Source organism: Sphaeramia orbicularis, chromosome 10 (assembly GCF_902148855.1).
Source record: "Sphaeramia orbicularis chromosome 10, fSphaOr1.1, whole genome shotgun sequence".
Taxonomy (NCBI): Eukaryota; Metazoa; Chordata; class Actinopteri; order Kurtiformes; family Apogonidae; genus Sphaeramia; species Sphaeramia orbicularis.
In genome coordinates this window covers 15,887,091-15,914,326 of record NC_043966.1, presented here as the reverse complement: position 1 = coordinate 15,914,326, position 27,236 = coordinate 15,887,091, and the positions used below count along the sequence as shown (strand labels likewise).

Genomic DNA, 27,236 nt, shown 5'->3' with positions numbered 1-27,236 from the left:
TTAACTTGGAAGAAGTGTCAGACATTGTGTCACACAGGAAGTAAGACTTGGATTCTATTCTCAGAAATACTGTTATGTTGTGACAAGTGCAGCAGCTCAGCGCACTGTGAAGACAAACCCATGTGAGTGTCCTGTTGGGATTAGAAAACTCCACAAGGACTTTAGGGTTCAGCTTCTATTCCTGAAATTATCACCACACTTTTCCATGACCTGATACATCACCTAATGTTCGCCTCTTCAGATCGAAGGTAAGCAAGTATTTAGACCCATTTCTTACTTAAAATTTAGGGAAAAAAACTAAACTAAACGCTAAATGCTTTTGCTGTTTTAATATTTCTTCAGTTCTACTTCAAATTATTCCCATATTCAAGTCAGGTTAAATGTACTATATACACTACAAACAAAAAGTTAAGGATATTTTTTATTTTGGGGGTATTTTTTTCAGTTGGGATTCTTGCACAGCGCTTTTTACTTTTTTGTGTGTGAATTGAAACACGTTTTTTTAATGACCAGACATAGTTTTATTTACAAATGGCAAAAATGAAAAAAAAAATTAAAAAAATAAAAAAAATAAATCCTTAACTTTATGTTTGTAATGTATGTACACAGTAACAGATAGTGACAAATACTGTTTTATTAACACTGCCCACTACATTACCTCTTTACTATTACTATTATTAACCCTTTGACCCCTGACGTGTCTGTGGTGAGCGTTCTGAATGTACGAATGATTTGAAATATTCATAAAAAGTCAACCGTTTGCTCAATAGGAAAAATTTCTAAACGTGTTGATAGAATAGACCTTGTTCTTTCCATAGACATCTGAGCATGCTCAGTGCACCCCCCACCATCTGTGGAGTGGGGGGACAAATCACAGAGCAGTGAGACCAACTTGCTATAAAAATAGATGGTTTGGGCTTTTTTTTTTTTGACAGTTTTTATTGGTTATTCATCATTTTAGAAAACGTCATATTAGAAAACGTCAGTGGTCGTTCCCTTGGTCATGTGATCCTCCTGAGCCGGGACTCTTGGACCCCCGTCTGGACTCGGAGGCTGTTACTGCTGTTGGCTTTCGCCGCCCACTCGGCCGTGCTTGCTCTCTGCTGGCTTGAGTAGCAAAGTGGATTCGTATTTTATTTTTTCCTTTTTTTTGCTCAATAGGAAAAATTTCTAAACGTGTTGATAGAATAGACCTTGTTCTTTCCATAGACATCTGAGCATGCTCAGTGCACCCCCCACCATCTGTGGAATGGGGGGACAAATCACAGAGCAGTGAGACCAACTTGCTATAAAAATAGATGGTTTGGGCTTTTTTTTTTTTTACAGTTTTTTTTTTTTTTTTTACAGTTTTTTTTTTTTGACACTTAGTTTTTATTGGTTATTTATCATTTTGTTATACAGAACATAACAAACAACAATCGGCAACAGAAAATAGAAAACTGTATAATCCAATAGCAAAGATAATTCAGGCTATAGTTACGAAACAGCAATCAAGTTACACAATCAAATTTTTAAAGCAACATTTCACAGGACTATGAGACAAACCACACATTAATTGTCTTTAAAGAAACTAATCCATTTGCCCCGTCTTATCATATAAAAGTTCAGTTTGCAGCCTCAGCGTAAATATTTCTCTCTCCATTTTGTGAATTTCATCAACAATTTTCAACCAGTCCTCCTTTTTACACCATTTTCTTTGTTGTTTTTTGTTTTTAATGTTTTTTGTTTTTTTTTAAGGGTGTTTTTACCAAGTTTTGACTGTGTAACTGATTTTTGGAGTTCAATTAGGTGCCAAAAAGCATCTGGACTGATTTATATACACTAAAAAAAGAGCCCTAAAACAAAAACTACTGGGCCAAAATTCAAATACTTGTTGTTCAGTGTGTTCCAGTTCACAGTTCATATTCAACATCCTAAATCTCTTATTGATGCACATTCTGAGTGTCTTACGTAGTAAAAACCTGTCAAAACTTCTGTTATTCTACCTTGTTTTGACTCTAAAACACACAGTAAAACAAAGCCACTGACGAAAAGGAACACAAGCACATACTCACAGCAGCTTTTATGACACTAATACAAAAAAAAAAAAAAAAAAAACCACAAATTCACAGCAGCACATTTACCTGAAATAATGTCTGAAGGCTAAAGGGTTAAAGATTAGTGAAGAACAAGAACTCAAAATCTCAAACTGTCTCTTTTCCAACAGGAAAGACGAGAAGCGCCGCTGATATTATTGTTACGATGGAAAACCATGTCGTCATCTATGAGAATATCCCACCACAAAAACTCAAAACCAAAGGTACAGTTTTAATACAGGAACTAAACGTGTCTATATTTCATTGGAACTCACAGTGTTTTCATGTAAATAAATGAATGTAAAAGAACCTATAGAAACAATACACTGTTAGGGAGTGTGATGAAGTAAATACAGTTAAACTCCTCATATATTTTATTTATTTATTAGTTTTAATCCCCATTAGCTGCTACTCTTCTTGGGCTCATTAACAACATAAAAACAAAGCACCACAATTTCCCACAACTCACTCAACAAACAAGATGTACACACATACGCAAAACAACACGAAAACCAAAATTCAACAGCAAGCACACAAGGCAAAACAATTACAATAGAGCAGTAATAGTGCTTACAACAACAAAAAAAGAATAATTAAATAAAACTCCAAAAAACAACTTATAAAACATATATTTCTGCTTTTCATTACCTTATTGAGCAAAGCTAAATTAAGTTATTTAGGTGGTTATTGACTCTTTGTTTATGTCGGGGGTCAGAATGTATAGTTTGTGTAAATAAAAGGGGAGGCGACAGCACCAAGAAACTAATACGACTCTTGGGTTTGATCACTGAACTGACTTTATTATTTATTAGTGATTATCATCTTAAAAACAGGGGTGTCACACTCATTTTAGTTCAGGGGCCACATACAGCGCAATTTGATCTTAATATAACCAACAAAATAATACTATCATAACCTGTAAATAATGTTAACAACAAAAGATTATCTTTGTTTTAGTGCAAAATAGTGTCTTTTTTTAATCTGTCTACAGTACTGGAAAAAATTATTAGACCATCCTTGTTTTCTTCAATTTCTTGTTTATTTTAATACCTGGTAAAACTAAAGGTACATTTATTTGGACAAATATACTGATAATAACAAAAATAGCTCATAAGAGTTTAATTTCAGAGCTGATATTTATCTATTTTCCATGTTTTCTTGATAATAACCAAAATCACTTCAGTTCTTACAGTAATATCTATGGCATTGTACTGACAAAAACAGTGCTTTTAGGCATTCCATGTTTTCTTTTCTGTCTGTTTTAGTCACATGATACACACAGGAGTAAGTACTTGATTACATAACCACTGTTTTTGATGACTTTTGGTTATTATCAAGAAAACCATGGAAAATGGATAGATATTAGCTCTGAAATTAAACTCTTAAGAGCTATTTTTTTGGTTATCATTATATTTGTCCAAACAAATGTACCTTTAGTTGTACCAGGCATTAAAATGAACACGAAATTGAAGAAAACAAGGGTGGTCTAATAATTTTTTCCACAACTGTTGATATTGACTCAACACTTGGAATAATAGTCTGTGCTTTATTATTAACACTCCCTACACTTAACAGTTACTCTTATTGGAAAGGAAAATACCCTGGTATGAGCATGTTGCAAAGGAAAGCCACCACACCCAATTTAAAGTTCCTCAGAAATGACTAAGAAACAAATATAACCCTGACCTCACAGTCATTTGAGGAAGTTTACTATGATGTAAATGTAAATGATGAAACGTGATAAAGATCCTATCTGGTGTCTTTTTCTTCTTTAGTTTCTAGGTATATTACTATGAAGTAAAAACTGGGGTTTAAAGGGATCATTTTGATGCTTAAAGAGCTACAACTACAGTATTTTTGTGCTGACTCTGATTATTCTGTTTTCAACATTTATATATTCTTTCAGTGAAGAGCAGGTGTTTTCCTCATTTCATTTGCTGGTCATGTAGATATTCATAAAAGCTGAGTAAATTCAAAGGCTTTATATATCAGAAAACTGAGCAGAAAGTGACTTTCAGCGAAATATATCAGTAACTGAACATAATAAATGTCTACAACCATTGTCATTTGTTAAACTACATGTGTTTTATTGGTAAAATAACACTAAAGAAGCCTGAACCACTAAATCATTGACAAAAAATTCCAGTTCTTAAAAAAAAAAAAAAAAAAAAGAAAAGAAAAAAAATCCAGTTCTTTGTTGGTCCATTTGAACAACCCTTTTTTTTTCAAATATGAATTTCCATGTATGATTTTCAATTTTGTATCATATTTGATACATCAGGTCTCAATGCTCAAATCATATTATTCTTGAACAAACAAAACACTAATATAACACAAACATGTCTAACAAATTGGTAATTCCTTTACAAAATTGGTAAAGTTCTGCCCCCTTACAATCTTGTAGTGTCACTGGAAAGGCCTCTGGTGAATGAATTCCTCCCCCTGGTGGATTATCTGTGTATTGCATGTATCTAATTGTATACAGCAGTTTTTTTAAGAAAAAAAAAAATCACACTGATCATGTAGCAGAAGTAATGTTTCCATGGTAACTATGGAGCCCCTGACTGTCCAAATGGGTCATATCTAATCACCATGAAAAGATGACAAACTATATTTTACCTGAATTATTATGTGTCGATAGGATTAGTGGTTCAAAAGTTATCACACATTTTACTGTTTAGGACATGAAGCGTTAATGTGTTTGTTTGTTTTTATCAGTTAATGGTTCAGTTTCCATCATTGATCTTGATGCTTTAACGTGGAGAAGATTAAGAACAGAAAACCATTATCTGTTTACATAGCCTTTGGGGTTAAATTCTGACATAAAAATGAAGTTGTGTTTTTTTAATTTTTCTGTGCTGCATTTGTTTCAGTAGATTTTCAGAAGAAAAAACTGACTTCTAGATGTGCTATTGTTTGTCTGGGGTTGACGTGTGCCGTCCTGTTTGCTGGTAACATTGGACTGATTGTCATCTGTAAGTTCTTTATTTAATACCATTAAATATGATTAATCTACTTCTGCTTTTTTGGATTTTGTGAAACCTGGTACAACTGATATTTCAGATGGAATCAACTGAATGGAGGCAAAATTAGACATGTCAAACACATATTTTTAATAACACACATACATATATATATATATATATATATATATATATATATATATATATATACACACATATATATACATATATATATATATATATACATACATACATATATATATATATATATATATATATATATATATATATATATATATATATATATATATATATATATACATATATACATATATGTACACACACACAAATGAGTGTGTGTATTTTGTTTTTCTTTCATAGATGTACTGAACATCTCACCAGGGTTGCATAATAGTAGGTAACTTTACAATAAAAATGTCACTGTTGTAATGTTTCTGAATCCAGACACAGGTGTTATTTTGGAGAAATCAACAAAATACAAGCAAAACTAGTAAAGTCTCACAATCCAAGTATATATTTTCCAAAAAGTTTCAGTATGTACAATCTAAAAAATATGCCAGTATAACAAAAAAAAAAAAAAAAAAGAAAATAAAAGAAAAGACAACAGCCTGCTTTGCTCCCATTTCTGACCATGCTGTCAGTTTGGATTCTGAGTGCATGTGTTTGAGAAGCAAAGCTGTGACACAGAGAGTGATAACCACTGAGATGATCAACAGAGAGCCAAGCTAACTAGTTTACCATGAACAGAGAGCTAAGCTAACTAGCTCCCCATCGATTGACAGCTAAACCTACTAGATCCCTTTCAACAGAGAGCTAAGCAAACCTAGCTCCCCAGCAACAGAGAGCTAAGCTAACTAGCTCCCATCAATAGAGAGCTAAACTATCTAGTTTAACATCAACAGAGAGTTACACAACCTAGCTTCCCAACAATAGACAGCTAAACCAACTAGATCCCTTTCAGCAAAGAGCTAAGCAACCTAGCTCCCCATCAACAGAAAGCTAAACTAACTACCTCCAATCAGTAGAGAGCTAAGCTAACTCGTTTACCATCAACAGAGAGCTAAGCAACCTAGTATACCTTCAACAAAGAGTAAAGCAACCTAGCTCCCATCAACAGAGAGCTAAGCTAACTTGCTCTACGTTTCATAGCTAAATATGGTGGAGATTGGTGACACTTTGGAAGATTAAAGAATGAATGTGGCTCTCTATGTCCAGCTGCTGTTCTATTCTTTTCATAAACATATATATCGTCAATACAGGGGTCAACATCCTTCCTGCAGAGTACATGTGGTGTAATAATAACACTAATCTAACAACTCAGTAAAAATAGTTGTAAGTTTTACTAACAATACTGCAAAGAGGGAAAATGTTTAATTAAACATCATATATTTGTTGTTAAACATTCCTTTATTTTCATGTTGAGCCAATTCATAAAATGAATAATAATACACTCACCACATTGTTTACATTTAACCCTATGGATGACTTAGACAGTGTACATGGGAGCTTCACCTTCCTATAGAGCACCATTATAACACTGAGTTCATCTGTCTATATGTTTAGTTTTTTGATTTGGACAGGGAGGAGAAAGCTGCAGAGGTTAAATATGTATCTGTGAACAGTAGTTTTAGCTCTTGCAGATTCATTGGCTTTTACACACTATTCATATCAATTGACAGATCAACTGCAGTCCAACAGTGACTGTGACATCGGCTGGACCAAATTCAATGGCAGCTGTTACATGGTTTCATCCGGTAAAAAACCATGGACAGACAGCAGGAATGACTGCAAAGATCGAAACGCTGATTTGGTGACAATAGAGAGTCCAGACGAACAGGTGAGAAAAGAATAGAGCACAACGGCAAATATTTCACATAAATGAATAGAAAGCCTTTACTTTACATTCTTTACATTCAATACACAGGCATTTGTCAATGGGTTGCTGAGGTCACGTGAACATGCCTGGATCGGTTTGACTAACAGGATGACCGAGGAGTGGAAGCTGGAGTGGGAGTGGGTGGACGGGACCCCAGTCACTACTAAGTAAGTTCAAGATAACCTCTAAACGTCATCAACTCCAAATGTTTTCTATTGTTTTAATGTGAAAAAAGTAAAATCACATTGTAAAAAGGTTTCCATTTACAAACTACCCTTTCACACACACACACACACACACAAAAAAGACAAATCTTTGCATTTTTTGGGGATTCCACGCAGCCACAGTATGACCGTAGCAGAAACAAACACAGAAACAGCTTCAATTCCTTTGTGCTACTGCAGCTGTGTCCCGAAAAAACCTGAGTGACGGTTTCGTTTATGGTTCGTTTTGCTATATAAACAAATGGAGTGTTTATGGTGGAGTACACTTTGGGCCTGATTTACTAAGATCGCAAATAACAGGCGCAAATGTGCTTGCTTGTGCTAAAAAAAAAGGGGCATGCTATTGATTTGTGTGTCACGAGTGATCAACTAAGATTGCAAAGTCTTGGAGACCGCCCAAATTAAATGAGGATTTTGCGTGCGCTACTGGTTGTTATGGAGACAGTATACTTTAAAAATGAGTTGTTTATTAAATCAGGATTGTTTAAGTTTAAAGAAGTGGCTGAATTAAGGACATTGCTGATTGTGTTTAGAGCAAGAAACTTTTGCTTTTGGACTTTTGCTGCAAATGTGCAGAAATTATTTGTTTTAGTATCACAGGATGAAGAACATAGAAGGAGGTTTAATTTTAAACAGCAAAGGGTTCGGATTAATGTGAAGAAAATGTGTATTTCTGTTGTGGGTGTCAGAATGTGGAATTCTTTGGCAGTGGAAAAGAAGAGCTGTACAAATATTTTTCAGTTTAAGAGGTTGTATAAGGAAAGAATAGAGAAGCTTAATGAAAGCATGTAATGACATACAGGGGTTGGACAAAATAATGGAAACACCTTCACCTCAAGATGATAATGCCCCAGTCCATACAGCTAGAATTGTTAAAGAATGGCATGAGGAACATTCTAATGAAGTTGAGCATCTCGTATGGCCGGCACAGTCCCCAGACCTCAACATTATTGAGCATTTATGGTCAGTTTTAGAGATTCAAGTAAGACGTCGATTTCCACCGCCATCGTCTCTAAAAGAGTTGGAGGGTATTCTAACTGAAGAATGGCTTAAAATTCCTTTGGAAACAATTCACAAGTTGTATGAATCAATACCTCGGAGAATTGAGGCTGTAATTGCCGCAAAAGGCGGACCTACACCATATTAAATTATATTTTGTTGATTTTTTAAGGTGTTTCCATTATTTTGTCCAACCCCTGTAATTCAGTTTATGGATGTTGGATTTCTTTTATTTGCATTGACTATTATGTAAACTGTTTACTGTAATAACTGTAATGGCAACGTATCTGATGTAAGCATGTGTTTCAAGAAAGGGGCAGGTATTATAAGTTCTTTTCATCCTGCTCCTTTCCAATCATTTAGATTGGAATGAATGAATAAAATGAAATGAAATGAAAAACTGCTCTGGGATACCCCAACACTCATGAATATGAAGTTGCTTTTTTTCCACATAGAGGGATGAATGGGTATTTCTCTGTTGTTGTTTATCAGCGGTGAAGTGTGTTATTAGTGAAATAAATACTTTCTCTTTTTATGTCGCTCTGTTCAGTGAATGAAAACTTTTAAGTCCATGGCATGAGAGAAAACCCTCCGCATCAGTGATTATATAGAAGGTTTAGGAGTCCAGTCACAACACTGTGGACAGCCCTGACTGTGTGTGTGTGTGTGTGTGTGTGTGTGTGTTGTGCAGCACTAGAACCCATCCCGTTCGGTCTCCCTTGTGTACCAGAGAAAGAGAGGCGTCCTTCAGGAGTCGGGTCCTGGCCTAATGGTGATGTGCCACTGGTGGAACTGGCAGGCCCATAAAGTGTGTGTGTGTGTGTGTGTGTGGGGGGGGGCATATGTCTGAAATTATCATTGTTTTTCTTCCATCATTCCATAAATGTTGATGTGATCAGATCAGATTTGTTTAGTGCGTCTCCTTTGGTTGGGCCGATGCCTCCTCCTCACCACAACAACTGCATACAGTTTTGCGTGAAGCTGTTCCAGTTAAAACCTGCTGGTCAGACATGTTAAATATAGACGCAAAATCAGCCACCACAACCAGTTTCAGGTTTGGTAAATCACATTATGCGCTGTAGAAGCTAATAATGTAATAAATGCCAATAACGTAATAACGGCTGATAACGTAATAAATTTGCCATTTTTAAAAAAAAATGTAATAAGCCAATAACATAATAAAAGTCCTGAACCAATAAGATAATAACTTTTGGCCAATACTGTTATAACTTATTGGCTGGTTATTATGTTATTGGCCTGGTAAAAAAAAAAAAAACTTTCCAAATGTGATAACTGTGCCAATAATGTAATAAGTTATAATGCTATTGGCCAAAAGCTATTACGTTATCAGTTCAGGACTTTTATTACATTATTGGCCAGATATTACGTTATTGGCCTATTACATTTTAAAAATGGCAAATTTACTACATTATCGGCCATTATTACGTTATTGGTTGTTATTACATTATTGGCTTCTACACACGCGCTAAATAAATATTTGCATCTACTCCTCCCAATAATTTTGTGCATTCTGGCAGAAACGCCCATATTGCATATTCATCAAGGCAAACACGCTAAATGGGTTGCACGAGCTATTTTGCCCATTTGGGAGGTGCAACCCTTGGTGCGATTTCTCCCTGTTTGCATCACAACATTTCTTATTTATTGTGTTTAAGAAAATCTAAAGATTTACTTTATTTCATTTATTTTTTTTAATTAAGGCTTCAACTCCATTATTGTTTCCTGTTGTTTGCGTCCTGAACTGCAAAAGAAATGACACAGAATTGACAAAAGTAGATAGAGAAGACTCTCTCTCCCACTCTTTATCAACCCGTCAGCATTTATTTTGCCAGTACCAACTTGTGGTTTTTTAGTGCCTACTGCCATCTGGAGCTGCGAACTTGCCCACATTACACAGATTCTGGGAAGAAGTGAAGTTTCACAGCGCTGTTTTGCATCCAGAACACAAAGAAACTCAACAGCAACATAACAACAGGACTTAAAATACATTCTGTTACCACTATTTTGTCCTAATTTTGTATTTTATAAATAACCTGTGTACAAAAGCATTTCCATGACCTTTTTTCTGTCTGTTATCGTCAGGTTTTGGGAGCCCAGCAAATACAACTTGTTCAGAAGTTCGGTACTGTACTGTGGAGAACTTGTACAAACCTCATCAAACGGAAAGTGGAATGATGAGTTCTGTTTTTCTCCTAACGTCTGGATCTGTGAGAAAAATAAGATGAACAAGCTTTAAACTACTGATGTGACAATGAGTGGCTTGAAAATGCAGGTCTAATATTGAACTGTGATGGTTAAAAAAAAAAAAAACAACTGTGATTTTGTGGAAATAAAAAACAGTAACAGATGCTTTAATGGGAAAAAATGGATGTATGTGAAGGGGACAGGGATGGAATGCATAAATAAAGAGAAGGACTGCTGCAAATAATCAATAATCGATGGTAAATCACAATAATAAACATTTATGAGTGACTCTAGCTGTTGTATTTTTGCACCACTTTACTCCTGAACATCAATTACAGTTTTTTTTACTACAATTATTTTTGGGCTTTTGTTTATCACCAGTGATTTTGTGTTTTTCTTCATAACAAATCCAATAAAAAGATAAGAACAAACACATCTCAAAATTGCTGACAGACAGATCATGCATCATGTGTTGCTGCTTCCAATATTATCCACAAACTATTAAATCAGAATACTTTATAAAAGTCAGCAGAAATTGTTGCATGTTACAGTTACTCAAGTACAAGTATAACATAACGCCACAGCAAAGAAAGTATCAATTTAAAAAAATTTGCTGAATTTTTTTTAGACCACCCCTTGTTTTCTTCAATTTCTTGTTCATGTTAATGCCTGGTACAACTAAAGGTACATTTGTTTGGACAAATATAATGATAACTAGAAGCACTCGGAGAGCGCAGACCTCCACCAAGGCTGATCAGTGGCCCCCCCTGTGGGCCCCCCCACCCCCCATCACCACCAAAATTTAATCATTTCTTTCTTATCCTATTTCCAACAAACCCTGAAAATTTCATCCAAATCTGTCCATAACTTTTTGAGTTATGTTGCACACTAACGGACAGACAAACAAACAAACAAACAAACAAACAGACAAACAAACAAACCCTGGCAAAAACATAACCTCCTTGGCGGAGGTAACAACAAAAACAGCTCATAAGACTGTAATTTCAGAGCTGATATCTATCTATTTTCCTTGTTTTTCTTGATAATGAGTGAGTACTTGACTGCATAACCATGGTTTTTGATGACTTTTGATGGTTTATTTTTTGATGGTCTAATTTTTTCCACGACTGTATATATACCAAATACACATATAATAAAAACACAGTTGTACAATGTACTTCAAAAATATTATCAATATGACGAGTAAAATAAATATGAATAAATGATCAGAAATATTGTGCTGTTTGTTTTCTTTGTGCACTTTTCCCTTATGAAACAAAAATATATGGCAATATATTGAAAAATATAATGCATTATATTAAAAAATACATTTCCATATATGGGAAAGTAGTGCATATATTTTCCAATATACTGCAATATATGCTTTAATCATATATTGATACATATAAAACATATATTGTAATGAAGACAAACACTGCCCTATATTTTTACATACAGTTTTATTGAAACTCAATTTCTTTCCATTGACACAAGCTTACATAAAGCAGATATTTATCAACACTTACATTACTTGGAATGCATAATAACATATTTTATGAAAATATGCATCGTGATATACATGAAAAAAGTGTTAACTGAAAAAAGATGCCTTCTTAGTCATTTTGGCAACATAGGATGAAAAAGATGTATATATGTATATATATATATATATATATATATATATATATATATATATATATATATATATATATACATGCATATTTTTTGAAGTGTATTCACTAGACAATATATGTATGTATATATGGACACATTCATTATGAAGTGTATTACTAAATATATAATGACATATATTTACATATATAAGTAAATATATTGTCACATATGTTCCAATATATGGAAAGCGGCAATTCCTTATGTATTTTTCAATATATTGTAATATAATACAAAATATATTGACACAATATGTTATTCTGTATATTTTAAATATAAATATATATTATACAGTAATATATTTTTCAGTCAGTAATACACTGACAGTCAATATATAGAGAAATATATTTTCTGCGCATAAGGGTTTCTTAACCTTTTAACATTTTACTGAGGTCTCATCTGTCTGTCCATCCTGAAAAAAGCAAAACACTGAATCAATGTAAAAAAAAAAAAAAAAAGTTCTTCAGTTGGTCACATCTAATAAAATTAATTTGAGTGAACTAAATTAAAGTCAATAAAAGTCAGTTTTATTTAGTTCACTCAACTTAATTTTATTAGATGTGGCCAGTTGAAGAACTTTTTTTTTTTTTTTTTTTAAACACTGATTCAATGTTTTGCTTTTTTCAGTGCATATATCCGACCGTCCGTCCATCCATCCACCATTGCATGAAGTGGTTGAATTCTGATTTTACTTTCTCTTTTAGTGAAGATTAACTCAGGAAGTTTATTAGCAAAAAAGAGAGAAGAGAAACCTTTGACAATCCACAGCCTTAGAGAGAAAAAGGAACAACAACTGATCTACCTATTTCAGTTGTCTTGGAATTACACAAAAAATTAAATACAGGTAAGGACAACCAAACGGTTGGTGAATGCAACAAACGAATGATTGAAAAAATAACTGTCACATTGTTAATGATATCCTCCTGAGACCCAGCAATGCATTTTTGTCCTCTGTAGGGACAAGAGTTTCACAGCTTTACTTAAAAAAACAAACAAAAACTGCACTGCAAAGGACATTCCATTTAAAAAAACAAAAACAAAATGTACTGGAAAAAACCTTTACATGATGCTGTTTCCAATCAAGACCATTATTTAATGTAAAAAAAGTCAAAATTCTTACTTTCCTGGGTCTCAGGAGGATATATAAGTAGGTTTTACAGAAAGAGGAGAGGTGTTAGAAAGGCTCTGAAATCAAGATTAGAAATTATTTGCTTCAATCCTGGCTAAAATAATGGAATTTTATAAGAAACTCTACAGATTTCATAAAAGACTCAAAAGCCAAAACCTAAAATACAATCAGATATACTTTGAATCATCTTATAAACTCAGGGATCAATAATATACTTACATGAGCAGACAGTGTGTGAATTGGTATATTAATAACCAGGCATAAATTTCGGTTCCTCAAAAAAAAAAAAAAAAAAAAAAAAATCCCTACAGACAATCTATGTCCTACAGTGAGAATACAGATATAAACACCAGTTCCCTTCTACTGAACACACCTATTATGGCTATATGAATAAAATCATTGCGAGTTTGAATATGAGTTTTGTCATCTTTGGGCTTCCATTGTGGTCAAATTTAAGCCAGTAATGAGTATTTTTCAGTTTTTACCTTGTGTTCACAGAGTTAAAGAAATATATGCCTGTAAGTATCATTGTCCATGTTCTGTATAAAGTATGTTGAATTAAAAAAATTAAGTTAAAACTTTCAGTTGCAATGCTAACTTCTGCTAGCCTGTCAATGGCATTTTCCATTATATGTTAGCATCAGGCTAACTGTCACTGTCCTTGTTACGTTCTGTTTGACCTGTCGTCCTTCTTTGGTCTGATCCAATGTGTATAAATATTTCCAAGGCTGCTATATTTATTCATAATTCTACCAATAATATAAGTTTTTAGAATGGGATAAGTGGATATCAAGATTCCTAAGAAGTACATATTGAACATTGAGTGAATATATATGAGCCGAGTTATTTAACTATATGGAATATTGTCCTATTATTACTGTAAGAATATCTAAAATCATGATCATGAGAAAACAATAAAACTAAAATAAGATTAGACATAATCTGAACTGGAAGTGAGAATAATCCAACCTATAATTTGATGAGACAGGCAACTTCCTCAAAAGTAACATCCTATTTTGTACCTAATAAATATAACACAGCTGGTGTACTTTCATTATTACTGTGTTTCTGTAACTCGTCAGATCTGAAATCAGTGCAACCCATTATTGAAGCTTTCATCTCAAGGCAAGTGGATATTTTATTTAACTTCCTGGTTAAATTTAGATTGAACTAAATGAAATAATGATGCATAAAATATTAAAAACAACACAAATTCATCCATTTTGACTCCGTTTTTGAAAATAATCCACAATGTTTTATGGTTGTTTATGTGTAGCTCTGTAGTTTACACACTTTGCCTCAATATTGAATTAAATAGTGTTGGACAGGTTTTAAATCTATTTTGTTTTGACAATTATTATTGAGTTTTCCATTAATTATGTACATTTTGTTTGCAGCATACATTGCAGGTGAGCATATTCAAAGCATAGCAATATTTTAGTTTTAACGATCAAGAAATCAGGGGAGAAAAAAAAGGGGTGGGTGGGTGGTTTAAATAGTCGTGGAAAAAAATTATTAGACTATCAAAAGTCAGCAAAAACAATAGTTATGCAATCAAGTACTAACTCGTGTGTGTATCATGTGACTAAAACAGACAAAAGAAAACATGGAATGCCTAAAAGCACTGTTTTTGTCAGTACAATGCCATAGATATTGATGTAAGAACTGAAGTAATTTTGGTTATTATCAAGAAAACATGGAAAACGGATAGATATCAGCTCTGAAATTAAACTCTTATGAGCTATTTTTGTTGTTATCATTATATTTGTCCAAACAAATGTACCTTTAGTTGTACCAGGCATTAAAATGAACAAGAAATTGAAGAAAACAAGGGTGCACTCATAATTTTTTCTGCGACTGTATATTTTTCACATAATATATGCAGCAAACAAAAATATGCAATGTGTTCCTGCTGCTCTTCATACACATACTGTGTAAACACTTTACACAGTGAATGCGTTAAAATTACCACAACAAACACTCCACATTCCCACCTACTGCTGTGAAAAATTTACCTGTTTGTTGCCAGTCTTAATGCATCCTTTCTGAGGCTTCAAAGACTGATCGTTGAGCATGTTTTTTTTTTTTTGTTTTTTTTTAAATAACAAATAATTTGCCTCACTCAATGAAACTGAAGGGAACCAAAATCATTTAGGCAGATCATAGATAAGACTGTCACTGGAAAATCACAGTAAAATCATCTCATTCTGCAAAATGTGTTTTAATTAAGACCATGAAGACAATGGTGTTCTGTGAATTTTAGCAAATGTATCTGATATGAGCAGTTTGAGGCTCTGAGAAACACTGTGTTTTCTGAAGAAAAGCCTATTTGCATGGACTTGTTCAAAACTGTGGAGCTCTGCTGATTTGGAAATGAATCCCACATGTTTATGTTTCATGTGGCACATTCTGACAGAATAAAAAAGTCTGTTTTATACTTAAATTTACTGACATTATTCCAAAGTTCTGATGTCTAGGGCAGGTTCACCACTCAAAGACAACTGCATGCATGTTAACTTTGCTCTTTCAGTCTACGCCCTTCCTGTATCACAACATGAGCATCCTGGATTTCCACCTAAAAAAATGTTCATTCATCACTACTGGTGCAGCCTCCATCATCCTCCACCAGGAAATAGAGTGAATAATTACACAGAGGGAGCAAAAAAAAATTTGCATATTCCTGCTCATTATAGGGATGTTCATTCACATGGGTCTAATATTTTCACAGGACCTCTGTGTTTGCTGATTTGCGATGAAAATTTACTGAACAAACTACTGACATGATTCATTTGCATGTAGTAAAATCATTGACAGACTCTAAAATTATTACAATTTACCAGAGATTCACAGGTGATACTTGTCTGTCTGTCTGTCTGCCTATATGTGTGTGTGTGTGTGGTGATGGGTTTATTGTACTCCTGTTGTGCAATAAACTTTATACATACTGTTTTACATATATACACATAATGATTTTATAGGAAATGCATACTGTTGATACTAGAGATACATACTGTTTCATAAATATACATACTGTTGTTCATGGGTAATACATACTGTTAATATTGTTCATATATATATACTGTCACATACTGTTTATACTGTAAATTCTGCCTATTCATATTTTATCCAATTTTGTTTTTTATTCTACTAAGCTCTATTTTTATGTTACTTTTTTAAAATGTAAATGTTTATCATATTTTCTTATCTTATTTTAGTTTTTGTACTTTTATATTCACTTTATTCTTATTTTTGTAACACTGGTATTTGTAAATATTACTGCACTGACTGGAGTTGATCCCCTGATTTCATTATACACACAATGACAATAAAGGCTATTCTATTCTATTCTATTCTATTCTATTCTATTCTATTCTATTCTATTCTATTCTATTCTATAAACTCAGACTCAGAAGACCATTCTATTTTGAGCGTCTGGTCACACACTACTAATGAAACACTATTTAAAATGAGTTTCCACATCTTATTTTACTCTCCACTTGTAAAAAAAAAGATTAGTGGACTATGACTAAGTTCTGAAAATGAGAAACTGTGGCTTTTCAAACAGGAAAGCAGCAGAAAACCTCACCGTCAGCATTACAAGAATGGATTCCCAAGAAAGAAATGACACCGAATATGAGAAGTTTGCAGTGGAGAACTTCAATACCCAAGGTACAGTTTCACTGTGGACAGAACGTACACAGCCACAAATACAAGACATTTCTCACAATTATTAGATTAATGAACCCAAGATGTAAATATGAAACATTTCACTCTAGTTTCTATACGTATCTCTGTTGTAAAACATAAAAGGAATCATTTTATGAGTTTTCATTGTACAGGGTTCAATACTTGACCTTGATGCCTCAGCAAAACACAAACTAATAAATGGTGCCAGGCAAACAAACCCCGCCCCTCACATGTATTGTCACTTATTTTGGCATCGATCCAACTGATGTCATCATGTCTATGCGTATGTTGATGTCAGCATATCAATTGCCTCTATATATGTGCCAAGTTTGAAGTAAATAAAAACAAAATTGCTGTTTTTATAAACATGAAATTTCACCCATGATAAGTAAATGGGAGAAAAAAACGATTTTAAAACTTCATAAAAATTTTTAACTTTGAACTACTTTTCCCAAAATATAACCATATCTATTCTGGGTCACTGGCAATCTATAAACCCAGTTTGGTATGAATTCAACCAATAGTTCTGTTGCTACAGACATTTGAAATTTCGGACATTATAAAGAAATTGTGTGTGAGGGGGAGGGGTGTTAAAAATTCATAAAAAATTTTAACTTTCATCTATTTTTCCCAAAATGTAATGAGATCTATTCTGGATCACTAGCAATCTATAAACGCAATTTGGTATGAATTCAACCAATAGTTTTGCTGCTACAGACATTTAAAATTTTGCCCATTATAAGTAAAAGGGGGGGAAAAAAATGATTAAAAAAAAAAAAAAATCATAAAAAACTGAAACTTTGACCTATTTTTCCCAAAATGTAATCACGTCTATTTTGGGTCACTAGCAGTCTATAAACGCAATTTGATAGGAATTCAACCAATAGTTTTACTGCTGGAGTGTTAACAAACAAACAAACAAACAAACCAACCCACCCAAAAACAATACCCCTTGCGTCCCCTTTGGGGGTGGGGTAAAAATTAGATAATGTTCAGAAACTAAAAAATAAGATAAAATAATCCTTCATTCATCCCATCGGGGGAGATTTACTATGTTACAGCAAAAAATAGACTGCAGCAAAAGCAAGACATTATTAGTAGGTTAACTGGTTAATCTAAATTACCCATAGGTGTGAATGTGAGAGTGGTCGGTTGTTTGTCTCTATATGTTCAGGTCGATATTGAAAATGCGAATCAGTTCTCAACTAAACTACCTGGTTGAATTGAACTTAAATTATTAACAGTAAAAACAATAGACAACTATACTATACTAAAAGTGTTAAGAGTTGGAAAAAAACTACCAAAAAAATAATAATAATAATAATAAAAATAGAAGAGCAAATGAACTCCCATAAAAAAGTCTAAAATACATAGAAAAAGTATAAAAAGAAGATGCATACAATATATAGAGTACAGTAGTGTTAATACAATATAAAACAGGATTGTGACTTTTTGTTGCAGTGTTTAATGTAGAGGATTTTCAGAGGAGAAGGCGGATCTACAGACGTGCTGTGGTGTGTCTGGGTTTGCTCTGTGTCGTCCTATTGGCTGCAAACATCGGACAGTTTGTGAACAGTAAGTGATCCGTTCATTGTCAATAAAGATGTCAATACTTCACAGCTAGCTTATTTATTTATGTTTTTCTTTCACAGATAAGATTCAAAACCGTCCGGAGTTGGGAGACCATCCCAAAATTGAGGCACTCAGCGCAGAGAAAGACCAACTGTGGCGCAACTGGACCACCATTCAGACCCAGAACCAACAGTTACATCTGCAGAATCGGATCCTGACGTTAGAGAAAGAAGAACTGCAGAGGAATTACACCACAGTCCAGAGTCAAAATGAGCAGCTGCAGACAGGAAGAGATCAGTTACAGAAGATGGTGAATGTGATGAAAGTAAAAATCAATGGTAAGTTTTTCAATCAATTCAATTTTAATTATATAGCGCCAAATCATAACAAAAGATATCTCATGACACTTTACATCGAAACCAGAATGTCAAGAACATATTTACTGCACAAATCCAACGGCAGCTCAGACTGACTTCCACGTAACAAAAAAAAAAAAAAAAATTCTGTTGTTTTACTAGGTATTTTTATTTCACCGTTTTTAATTGTACAGCTGTTTTTATGTCTTTTTAATCTATTGTTGTATTTTAGTCTTTTATTTTGTTTAACTTAAAAAGTTATGGATGGATTTTCATGAAATTTTCAGGAAATGTTGATACTGGCACAAGGAAGAAATGATTAAATTTTGGTGGTGATCGGGGGTGGGGGGGCGGGTCTGTCTCTCTTCTATCATTAATTGCCTTTTCCTTTTTTTCCATTTTTATAGTAACACACTACTTTCTGCAGTCCAATACTGTTCAAATAATGCTCCCAACGGTATGGTACTAAAGTGTGTTCCAACACTACTTTTATGCAGAAAGAGGGGGTTGGAAGGAATTGACAAACGTTGGGACACCTGTAGGAATTGGTAGCACCAACTTACGAGGCTTGATCAACCTCCATTGCTGCAGAACTCCTTTAAGTTGTTAACCCATTTCTTGTTCGCCTTTGTGTATAATTCTGAAATCTACATTATTTTCAGTTTTGTTAAACCTTACCTTTTTTTTTAACCTCTGACAGTTCACCGCTTACCTTTGTACTATTTCAAACTGTTCATTGGACTTGAACTGCTTGAATTTCAATACAAAACTGGAAAAATTGGGGTGTTCTAAAACTTTTGACTGGTAGTGTGTATAGAGGCAATTGATATGCTGACATCAACACACGCATAGACAGGATGACATCAGCTGGATCAATGCCAAAATAAGCTACAATACGTGCGAGGGGCGGGGTTTGTTGTGCCTGGCACCACTTGTTATCGTTGTTGTTAAGGTTAGGATAAAGTTGGTGAGAAGAATAAAAATGAGACAAATGTTGTAAAAATATTATCTTTCTTCCTTTCAGCTGCACGAAGTTGCTAAGTGACTGTAATAGGAACAGCTGTACAGATCAGTTTATACTGTTGCTTGTACAAAGCATCATACTGGTATTCTTCATTGTATTGATTTCTTTTTTTTTTTAACTTCCTCATTTGCAGGTATGTCCTGTGAAACAGGGTGGAGCAAGTTTGGTATGAACTGCTACTATGATTCTGTCACTGAGTTAGACTGGGTGCACAGCAGATTGGTTTGTCTCAGTATGGGAGCGGATTTGGTCAGTATCAACACCGCAGAGGAACAGGTGAGAAAGGAAGATCAGTGCAGTCCCTATTATTATTATTATTATTATTATTATTATTATTATTATCATTATTATTTAACCCCCCCAAGTTGCTCCCAGTGACTGTTTCACTAGTGTGTGAATGTGTGAGGGTTTGAGTATCATCAAGGGACAAAGGTGCTGTAAAAGTATAAGCCCAATCCAAGGTTATTATCGTTAACGAAAACTAGCGAAATGACAAAAACTAGAATTGAAAAACCACTTTCTAAACTATACTATATACTATAAAGAAAAAACAATAAGTTTATGTTTATGCATTTGGCAGATGCTTTTTTCCAAAGTGACTTACAGGGGAAAACCAATCAAATCACTCAATCAATCAAATTTTATTTACATAGCGCCAGATCACAAAAAAGTTATCTCATGACACTTTATATATAGAGTTGGTCAAAACCAGACTCTAAGCCAATTTACAGAAACCCAACAGAATCCTCCAGGAGCAAACACTTGTGACTGGTGACAGTGGCAGGAAAAACTTCCCTTTAACAGCAGAAACCTCAAGCAGACCCAGACTCCTGGAGGATGGCCGTCTGCCTTGACCAGTTGGGGTTAAAGAGAGAGGGTAAAGAAAGAGAAAAAGAGAGAGCGATAGAGAAAGAGACTGGGGGAGTAGGGGGAGACACATAGAGGCAGTTGAGGATAAGTGAGTGGTGATGATGAGGGCAGGGAAGAGGCCGGACCACCGCAGCAGGTCCAGAGATAATCGTGAAAGAATCTGTGGTTATCCTGGGAAAAACCTTATTAAAATATTTAAAATGGAATGTTTGAAAGTGCTAGGATAGGAGGTGCTCTCGGAAGAGCTGGGTCTTCAGGAGCTTCTTGAAGATAGGCAGGGATGCCTCTGTTCTTGAAGCACTTGGTAGAGCGTTCCACCAATGTGGAACGACCCATGAAAAGAGCCTGGATTGTCTTGTACAAGGTCTGGGGACCACCAGACAACGTTCCCCAGATGAGCGGAGTGGTCGTGGGGCGACATAAGCTTTTATCAGTGCACCTAAGTAGGTAGGAGCAGACCCACGGAGAATTTTGTAGGCTAGGATTAAAGATTTGAATTTGATGCGGGCAGCTATGGGTAGCCAGTGTAACTCAATGAGTAAGGGGGTGACATGTGCCCTTTTAGGCTGATTGAAGACCAGACGCGCTGCTGCATTCTGGACCATCTGTAGTGGTCTGACAACACAAGCTGGGAGGCCCGTTAGAAGAGCATTGGAGTAGTCAAGACGGGAGATAACCATAGTCTAAGATAACCAGATAACCAGGAGCTGGGTGGCCTGTTCGGTTAGGTATGGCCTGATCTTTCTTAGGTTGAACAGAGTGAAACGACATGATCGGGTGACAGAGGCAACGTGATCTGTGAAGGTCAACTGATTATCAATCATGACTCCCAAGTTACGTACTACACTGGTAGGAGCCAGAGATAAGGAGTCAATACTGATGGAGATGTCCTGCTGTATGATTGGCTTAGCTGGAAAGACCAGCAGTTCAGTTTTGGACAGGTTCAGCTGAAGGTGATGGGCTTTCATCCATGCAGATATGTCAGAGAGACAATCTGAGATTCGCACTGAGACTGTGGAGTCATCAGGTGGGAATGACAGATAGAGCTGGGTATCATCAGCATAGCAATGATATGAGAAGCCGTGTGAGTGGATGATCTGACCGAGTGAGGTGGTGTATATGGCAAAAAGGAGGGGGCCCAACACAGAGCCCTGGGGGACCCCCATGGTGAGGCAGTGAACTGCTGATGTGTGCCCTGGCCAGGACACACTGAAGGACCGACCAGTAAGGTAAGATTGAAACCAGGAGTGTGCGTGGCCTGTGATGCCCATGTTCCAGAGTATGGATAACAGGATATCATGATTGACAGTGTCAAATGCTGCTGATAAGTCCAGTAGAATGAGTGCTGAAGACTTGGCTGCTGCTCTAGCCTCTTTCAAGGCTTCTGTCACAGACAACAGAGCCGTTTCAGTGGAGTGGCCGATTTTGAAGCCAGATTGGTTGATGTCAAGGAGATTATTTTGGGAGAGGAATTCTGTGACCTTTTTGAAAACCGCCCTTTCGATGGTCTTAGAAAGGTATGGGAGGGGTGAGACTGGTCGATAATTCTCCACTTGAGTTGGGGTGAGGGAAGGTTTTTTGAGTAGTGGTGTTACCTGCGCTTGTTTAAATACTATAGGAAATGTTCCTGATGTCAGTGAAGCATTAATCACATGTGTGATTGGTGCTGTGATAGTAGGGGCTACAGACTGTAAGAGGTTGGATGGAATAGGGTCCAACAGGCATGTTGTAGGACGGCTAGAGGAAAGGAGTTTAGACACCTCGTTCTCTGTGAGGGGAGTAAATGAGGGGAATGACGCAGTTGGACTGTTGTCTGTTGAGTTAGTAGTACCCATAGTCAGGGGAGAGGAAGCAGTGTGTGATGATGATGATGTTGAAGAAGGAGGCGTGCAGTCTATGGGTGGATCAGTGAACTGACTGCTGATAGTAGACACTTTATTTGTGAAAAATGAAGCAAAATTGTCTGCTGTCAGGTTAGTAGTGGGCGGTGGAGGTGGAGGGTTGAGTAGTGTTTTAAAGGTTGAGAATAGTTTCTTGGTGTCGGTGGCAGAATGAATTTTGTTATTATAGTAAGCCTTCTTCGCAGCAGTGACACTGGTTGAGAAGGATACCAATAGTGACTGGAATGTGATCAGGTCAGAAGAGCTTTTTGTTTTGTGCCATTTTCTCTCTGCGGCTCTGAGATTGGTACGCAGCGACCGGAGGGTATCATTGAGCCATGGGTGGGACTGGGAGGATCGAGCGGGTCTTGTGGATAGAGGGCACAGACTATCCAGACAGGAGCTAAGTGTAGAGCACAGAGACTCAGTGGCATCATTAACCTCTAAGGAGGAAAAAGTGCTGGGGGGAGGGAGAGGGAGGCTACGACGGTGGAGAAGTGAGTGGGGGACAAGTAACTGAAACTGTATTGTGTGCTTACAAAACTAATTAAAACGTATAAAAATGATGGATAAAATTTCCTTTGTTTTTGTCTTTCTCAATGTCGGATTGATATGAAATCAATTTATTTCATTTGAGCAATTTGAGCTGGAGTCACCATATGGCGCTTCACGGTCCATCACTTGTGCTTTAGAGTCATCTTCTCATCCCCACTCTACCTGGCAACATGGAGACTAAAGTTGGGGGAAAGCAGCAGAGTTCTGTATGGGATTTATTTGAATACGACGGCAAGAAAAATACAAAATATGAAAAAAACTAAAACTGAGCTAAAACTAAGCATTTAGAAAAAATTGAAACTAATAAAAACTAGCAAACCTGCTCTAAAAACTAATTAAAACTAAATGAATTAGAGAAAAAAAAAGTCGAAACTAAATAAAACTAAACTATAATGAAAAATCCAAAACTATTATAGCCTTGGCCCATTGTACTTGTTTCAATTCCCAGATGCAATTTTTTTTATGAAACCAAAACTGCTTGGTCGGGCTTAGAAAAACTGTTTTGCAAAAGTATTATTTCATCATTAAATACAAGACAGAAGGGTTTTCTTGACTTTAAATATCTTACAATATTTCAACACAGATGAAAATAACATGGATGGGTTGAACTATTAAAGCTGCTCTAATTAAAAGACTAGGTTTCACTAAAGTCTGTAGATTTCATCATGATCAAATATGACCATGAGCTTTAATGAAAACTATCGTCTCTGTTCCATATTTACTGTGCAGGCCTTTATCAATGGACTGCTGAGTCCCCAAGTGAACGCCTGGATTGGTCTGAATGACATTCACAGTGAAGGGAAGTGGAAGTGGGTGGACGGGACCGCGGTCACTACTACGTAAGTTCAACTGTTCATCACAGGATCGAAACCTCTCTAGTCAGCTGTGCAACAGTACAAGGTGGTATTATTTTATTTTCTGAGGATTTACGCTGAACAGAACTTCTTTTGAACAATTGTCATGGACCATCCTTTCTCCATTCCCAATATATGATGAGAGAATAGCGTCACTGTTTTCCTGCATCTGATCCATACTTACATAATCACATAGACTTCCTAATACTTTAGGATACAGTACTTTCACACCTGTATGTATATAGTGTTTATTTACTTCCATTTCCTGTAGATTTGTACATATGCAAATCTTGTATTTTTTTCTGCTTTATTAGTGTATTCTATTTCTATTCTTTATTGTATTTATCTTTTCACATTTACTTTAACTTTTTTTTGTGCCTTTTTGCTAGTGACACACACACAGATAGATAGATAGATAGATAGATAGATAGATAGATAGATAGATAGATAGATAGATAGATAGATAGATAGATAGATAGATAGATAGATAGATAGATAGATAGATAGATAGATAGACTAAAATTTACTTAGGGGGTCAAATGAGTGGCCATTTTGCATAGCAGAAATGCATAGAACTGTGTTGAAATAATGCTCATACATTTGTGCACAGACTACTGATATTATTTGACAGTGGAAGCTCTATTTTCAGAAATATTGGATTTTGAATAGCACGTGTATGTAAAAACTTTTGCTGGTGGACGGACGTGACATTACCCATGATGCTCTGGTCAGTATCAGGACTTTATTAGTAATAAACTTATAGACTTACTATTGCTAATTCTGCTCTTATTCATAAATGTTAGTATTGTGAATCTAAAACAATAACAGCTGAACAAAAACACAAAATGCGGCAGTGGACGGATGTGACATGGTTGTTACAGATCCCATCATACTGATGCTCGGCAGCCATGTCACCGATTCCACAAATGATCCCTGTGCAAAAACTAGTATCAGAATTATTTATTGTATAGTTTATCATCAAACTAAAGAGTAAATAACAATATAGAATTGTTATTTCTTTATAAAAATGTTCATTATTAGAAAACTGTTGATTTAAAAAGTGACGTGTGACATTCTTAATGTATGTATTGGCATAACATAAGCAGGATGGATCAGCATGATACTCCATACTGAACCTGTAAAAATAAAACGTGTGATATGTAGGATAGAATCTTGTAAGAAAAATTGAGGAATCTAAAAGAATAGAATATTTGTTTTTCAGATAAATTCAGTTAGAATATAACTTGGCTATTTGTGACATGAAAATATAGCATTAATTGTGATGAAATTGGACATTTTTGAGCTGAAAACATAGTTCATATGACCATCAACATGTTGAAACAGAACTGAAATCCTGTCAATTTGCAGAACTTGCATTTACCAACACAGAGTTCCTTTGGGGATTCACTTATATTGATTTCTTATGCACAAAGACATAAAGAAGACCTCTAAGCAAATTTTAGCCGATATATATATATATATATATATATATATATATATATATATATATATATATATGTATATATATATATATATACACACACACACACACACACACACATATATATATATATATATATATATATACACACACACACACACACATATATATATATATATATACACACACACACACACACACACACACATATATATATACACACACACACATATATATATATATATATATATATATATATATATATATATATATATATATATATATATATAAAACACTAGGGGTGTAACAGTACAGAAAAATGTCGGTTTGGTATGTTTTTGGTACAGGGGTCTTTGGTTCGATATATTTTTGGTACGTTTTCAGTACAGTGAAGGAGATCAGTGATGGGGGGGGGTATATGACCGGTATACGACCCAGCTTCTGTGCCTCAGAATAAAGTGGGTTTTTTTGCAGCGCTAACAATGTATAGAGAAACCCTGCACATGGGTTCTGCTTGCAGCCACCCTACTCATACTGTGTGTGTTCTGCTTCAAGGTCCATGTGGAAATTTTAGGCAAGTGTTTGCGTTCTTCACATAGCCTACACGTATTCATTCGGTACACCTCCATATTGTAGTGAAGGCCCCAAACCGAAACGGTTTGGTACAAACAAGTGCACCATCACATCCCTATTACACACTCAGGTAAATGAGTCTATTTTTGTTTTTTAAGTTAGATTTTGTAAACATGACATTGTCTCAAGAAAAATGTAGAGGACTTGTGATAAAACTTCAACACAAGTTGTAATACAAGTATGTGGTATTTTCTGTTACTGTTTTCCCGTTGCTAATAAGCCAAATCTCTATCGTCAGTTGAACAGTTAATAGTGCTAAGCCTGCTACTGTAGGAGCCAAAGTGGTCTCATTTCAATAGGAACAGTCCAATTAATTTTTGGTTTAGGCTCACACTTACAGAAATGTCAGATCAAATTGCCCGTTTGTGTCGTAAACACCACATGGATCTGCACAAACAGCATGCAGTAATCTAACGGTGGAGCGAGGATTTTCTGGTATTTGTCATGGATACGGGGATATGAAGGATCAGACGTCTATGTGTTCTGTATAAACAGTAAATCCAGAGTACTGTTAAGATTTAAACCACAGAATTAACTCAACGAAATTGAAGAATAACATAAATTAAGAGATAAAATTTGCATTTGTTGCCATTCTTGTGGTCGAACACGAGTTTAGAAACAACAGTTGTGTAAAACCTGTTAGATTAATTCATTTTTTCTTCCTCTTTTAACATTTACATTAGGTTCTGGGGACCCGGGCAGCCCAACAGCTACAATGGAACAAACCAGGACTGTGGAGAACTTGTAGAAAACTCATTAATGGGGCAGTGGAATGATGAGGACTGTTCTGCTGAAAATATCTGGATTTGTGAGAAATAAGATGATCAAGCTTTAAGGGGTTCTATGTAGTACTAATATCCCAAACTCTCAACCACAGGAAGTCACGTACCAGAATACAGGACTACCAGAACCACCAACAAATCAATGCTATGCACCCACAGACTGTACCGCTCACTGAATAAAGAATTAAGCTCATTGTTTCTACACATCTGTATTATGGTATCATCAAGTTCTCTTCTTCAAACTAAAACTCACAGTTGCTTATTTTAACAGTCGGTCAAAAATAACACTGTGTCTTAGAATCTGCATGTGCTGTGTGTGCTGATAGTTTACATTAGAGCTCTGTTAGCTTAGCTCTGTTAGCTTAGCGCTGTTTTTAGATGGAAAACAGTCACAGTAAAACCACAAATCACCCTTTTCT

The 27,236-nt window shown here is 35.2% G+C and overlaps 1 protein-coding gene across 1 annotated transcript; it reads left to right on the top strand.

The window, feature by feature from the left end:
- Positions 1-27,236, top strand: LOC115426795 (uncharacterized). Its single transcript, XM_030145031.1, has 13 exons — positions 1-248; positions 2,207-2,299; positions 4,949-5,050; positions 6,739-6,896; positions 6,984-7,102; positions 10,262-10,413; positions 14,204-14,288; positions 16,729-16,832; positions 18,312-18,425; positions 18,503-18,760; positions 19,936-20,078; positions 23,837-23,946; positions 26,719-27,236. Exons 2-13 carry the CDS (start codon positions 2,242-2,244, stop codon positions 26,852-26,854), a joined length of 1,539 nt encoding a protein of 512 aa, XP_030000891.1. The 5' UTR covers positions 1-248; positions 2,207-2,241; the 3' UTR covers positions 26,855-27,236.

What these genes read in the sequence shown, in the direction of transcription:
- LOC115426795 (XM_030145031.1), top strand. Translation starts at nt 2,242, where the DNA reads ATGGAAAACCATGTCGTCATCTATGAGAATATCCCACCACAAAAACTC. An exon ending in AAATAAGATGAACAAGCTTT is followed by an intron (nt 10,414 to 14,203) that starts AAACTACTGATG and finishes AATATAACACAG; the next exon opens with CTGGTGTACTTTCATTATTA. An exon ending in GATGAAAGTAAAAATCAATG is followed by an intron (nt 18,761 to 19,935) that starts GTAAGTTTTTCA and finishes CCTCATTTGCAG; the next exon opens with GTATGTCCTGTGAAACAGGG.